Source organism: Plectropomus leopardus, unplaced genomic scaffold (genome assembly GCF_008729295.1).
Source record: "Plectropomus leopardus isolate mb unplaced genomic scaffold, YSFRI_Pleo_2.0 unplaced_scaffold13004, whole genome shotgun sequence".
NCBI classification, from domain to species: domain Eukaryota; kingdom Metazoa; phylum Chordata; class Actinopteri; order Perciformes; family Serranidae; genus Plectropomus; species Plectropomus leopardus.
This window is the reverse complement of record NW_024613842.1, coordinates 1-3530: the sequence shown is the minus strand read 5'-3', so window position 1 is coordinate 3530 and position 3530 is coordinate 1. Positions and strand designations below refer to the sequence as shown.

Here is a 3530-nt window from a genome sequence, read left to right as displayed (position 1 = left end):
GATAAAATCTTAAAATCGATTCTAAAACGAACGGGAGCCAGTGGAGGGAATGACGTGACTTTACCTGCATCAAAACAAAACACTGACGCCACAAATCTGACCGGAAATGATGAGCCGCAGGATCTTTCTATATACTGAGATGATCTGATTTTAAACCGCAGCACACGTTCTGAGTTAAAGTCCGTGTTTTCAGCGTCCTTCAAACGTTAAAAAATCATTTCCTGCTCTGAGAGTCAACTGCCCAACAAACACACAAACAGACGCCACACTGCGTCCTGTCGTCTCACCTGATCGTCGTCGTCTCCCTCCTCTGCCAGCTTCTGTCGTCCCACCTCGTACAGACGACACACCGTGTCCAAGCTCACCGTGTCCTGGTTCTACACAGTCAGTGTGTTAAAAGTTAACAACAATCTGTGGAGTCAAATTCAGTATTTCACAACAAAAGTCTCCGCTTCTGTTCTCCAGTTATGACGGTGAGTAAAAGTGCGAAACGTTATGATTCATGACGATTATGACTGTAGTGAAGTTGACCTTCTGGATATTAAATCTCATCATTTCATCAGAATTTTTTGAGGAAATTTTGTCACAATTGACGATGTTCAGACTGGAGCTGACAGATTTTGTGTTGTCATCAGAAGCTCAGGTTATCGCCAACATTAAACGCTGCTGACTCTGAGGCTTAAAGTCAAGCGAAGTACCTCGATGACGGCCAGGTAGCAGTCTTTGGTGTCGGTGCAAAGGTCAAAGATGTTCCTCTTTACGTCCACTGTGGCTGGAAAACAACAGCAAAAAATAATATTTATTTTGTACCGTTTTGTGTTATTTCCTTTTTCTGTAAAAAAAAGTCAATCTAGATATGTTTACATTTATTTATATATATTGTCTGTAAAGTTTATATAATTTAAGAAAATGATTTTAAAAAGGTTCAGTAACTGATGGAGAACGGGACAGATTCAATAAATCTGCAGCTCTTCCCGACTCCTTTTCAGACGTCTGTATGTTTGTGTGTGTTTACATGTTTATTCTTTCCTTTTTTATTTTTACATGTTCAAAATAAATTTAAATTCAAATTCAATTAAAACTAAAAGCAACAAGAAATAAAAAAAACAAAACAGAAACTTATCAGCATTTTTTTTATATATCAAGAATTCTCTTCAAAGGACCCAAAGTGACGACTGTAGCTCTAGGAGTCACTTCTTTTTTTTGTTAAATAAATAAATAAATAAATAAAATCAAGGTTTAGTGTGTCATATCTGTGGGATTAAACGTGCCTCTTTTGGCGCCTGTAAAAACCCCGGAAAGCTAATTCATGTGACATCAGAGTTCTGCCGCTTAAAGAAAGATAGTTTTAAGACGTTTTAATACTTTTTTAATGCCACTCGGAATAAAATCTAAGACCAAAACTGACACGTTTTATTTTCTTTTTAATTCTTATTTTCTTATTTTTTTATGACCTATGGACCTCTCTTTGAGCTGAGTCTTTAATAAAGTTTTGAATTAAACTGAATTGAATTAAGAGACAATTTTATGCCCAAATGTTTATTTGTAACATAAAACATGATGTTTTTTTGTCCAGTGAAAAAGTTAATTATCTATATCAAATGTTGAAAAAACAGCCCTTTTCAGAGTGAAACACGTGAAAGATATACTCCTTTTTTATTAAAATAAAAGTATTGATTTGGTTTTCCAACAGAAATGGGAAATATCTGGCATCTTTGGCCATTTTTTTTGTTTCTCAAAATGCATATAAGATTAAGTCTGAAACAAACAGGAAGTTCGGCCTACCGATGGGCTTGTAGTCTGTGGCGTCGAAGGTTCTGAAGGACGAGCCGAAGGGACTCTTCATCTGCTGGTCCATGGCGTCATCCTCATCGTCGGCTTGCAGCATCGCTGTTTTGAGGTGAAGTCAAACACAACACGTCAGGAATGAAGTGAGACAAACACGCTGCTAAAAAAACGTTAAGTTTGGAACAAAACAAGCCGCTCGTACCTCCGTACATGATGGTGGCGTTGCTGTTGAAGACCAGTCTGCACTGGTCCAGAGCGGGGACGGTGTGCAGGAGGTGGAAGGTCCTCAGGTCCCACTGACGCCTGCTGTCAAGGCCGAAAACTACAGATTTTTTTAGTTGAGATTTTTCTGTTGTGTTTTAATGTACCTTTATTATCTGTTTATGATAAATAAACGGATAATAAAGTGCACTCAGTTCTTGAGTCTGAATTTGGAGTTCTTATGTATATAAAACTGTATTAACTTTACCTCGTCTGATCATTTTAGATAATGATAATTTCAGATAATGCGCAGTATTTATGGCACTATTTATGTCATGCATTTTCACCCAGTCATTCAGGAAGGCTCAAGAAAAAATATTTGTAACTTTCAAAGTTGATTTCTCATAAAAAGTAAGTGTTGTCCCAACTAATTTTTTTCACATTATTTACAAAGGAATTTTAAAGCTTAAACAGCACAATGAAAACAAAATTTCAAACACAAATTCTTAAAAGAATGGTTTGACACTGTGGCAGACAAAATACGGTAAAAATCAACCCCTCAAAACCGTCACGTCATAATACACGAGTTTCTGAATGGATAAAACTAAAATGAGATAAAACATGTTTCCCTCCGTTTCCAGTCTTCATGCTTAACTGAGATTACCAGCAAGAACATAAACCAGCCTTTCTGTCAACCCTTTAAATGTAGATTTCATTTCAATAATTAGGCAATAGAAAAAAACAGACCGTTCCCTGACAAAACAAGTTATTTTTTAAGTTTTTGCCATTAAGCTTCATGTGTATTTAAAGCTACAAAAGCAAAAGGTGCAAAGTGTATTTATACTCTGAATCATTGCTTTAAAAGAGCAGTTTGGCGTGTAAAAACGACTTAAATCAGAGGATACGATCTCCGTGTTGACGATGACCTCCAGGCCGTTGGGATGGAAAACGCCGCTGATGTTCATGTTGAACTTGTCAAACTTGTGGATGGCCCGTGACGCCCGCACGTCCCAGAGCACGCCGTCGTTCAGCACCAGGTCGTCGGTGGGGTTGAAGGTGGCGCAGTTCCTCTTGTAGTTGTTGGCGAGAGCCGGGTCGTTTAAAGTCAGAGTCTTCTGACCCGTCTGGATGTCGTAGATCTGCAGCACACAGAAAGGACACAGCAAAATATCGTGTGGGAGTTTTGAGTCAATGTTTTCTGATTTACCAGGATGTCAGGATTTTCCAGGATGTCATGCATTAAAAAAAATGAGTAAAATAAAAAATAGAGAAAGAGTTGGAAAGATTTACCAGGTACGTCCACCGGTTACTAACAAAGAAAACTAAAGAGGAAAAGCTGTTCAGTGACACTGCATTATTTTGGGTCACATACGTGTGCGACTTGGTCCTTGGTGCCGATGACTCGGTCCTGAGAGTGTTTACTGAACTCCACGTAGTGATCGTCCATAAACGAGTTCCTGAGAAAACAGAAAACACACACCTTAATACATACACCACGAAAAATAACGGGACTCTAAGGTGGTGTGTGAAGTTAAAACTCT

At 38.2% G+C, this 3530-nt stretch overlaps 1 protein-coding gene across 1 annotated transcript; it reads right to left on the bottom strand.

The window, feature by feature from the left end:
* Positions 1–233: 233 nt before the first annotated feature.
* On the bottom strand, positions 234–3446 carry LOC121963869 (DDB1- and CUL4-associated factor 1-like; the record flags this gene model as incomplete). The annotated part of the gene is made up of 6 exons (XM_042514109.1): positions 234–377; positions 699–772; positions 1786–1890; positions 1991–2084; positions 2895–3128; positions 3362–3446. Coding segments are annotated over 6 exons (736 nt in total), but the record flags the coding sequence as incomplete, so codon positions are not given.
* Between the last annotated feature and the right edge of the window lie 84 nt (positions 3447–3530).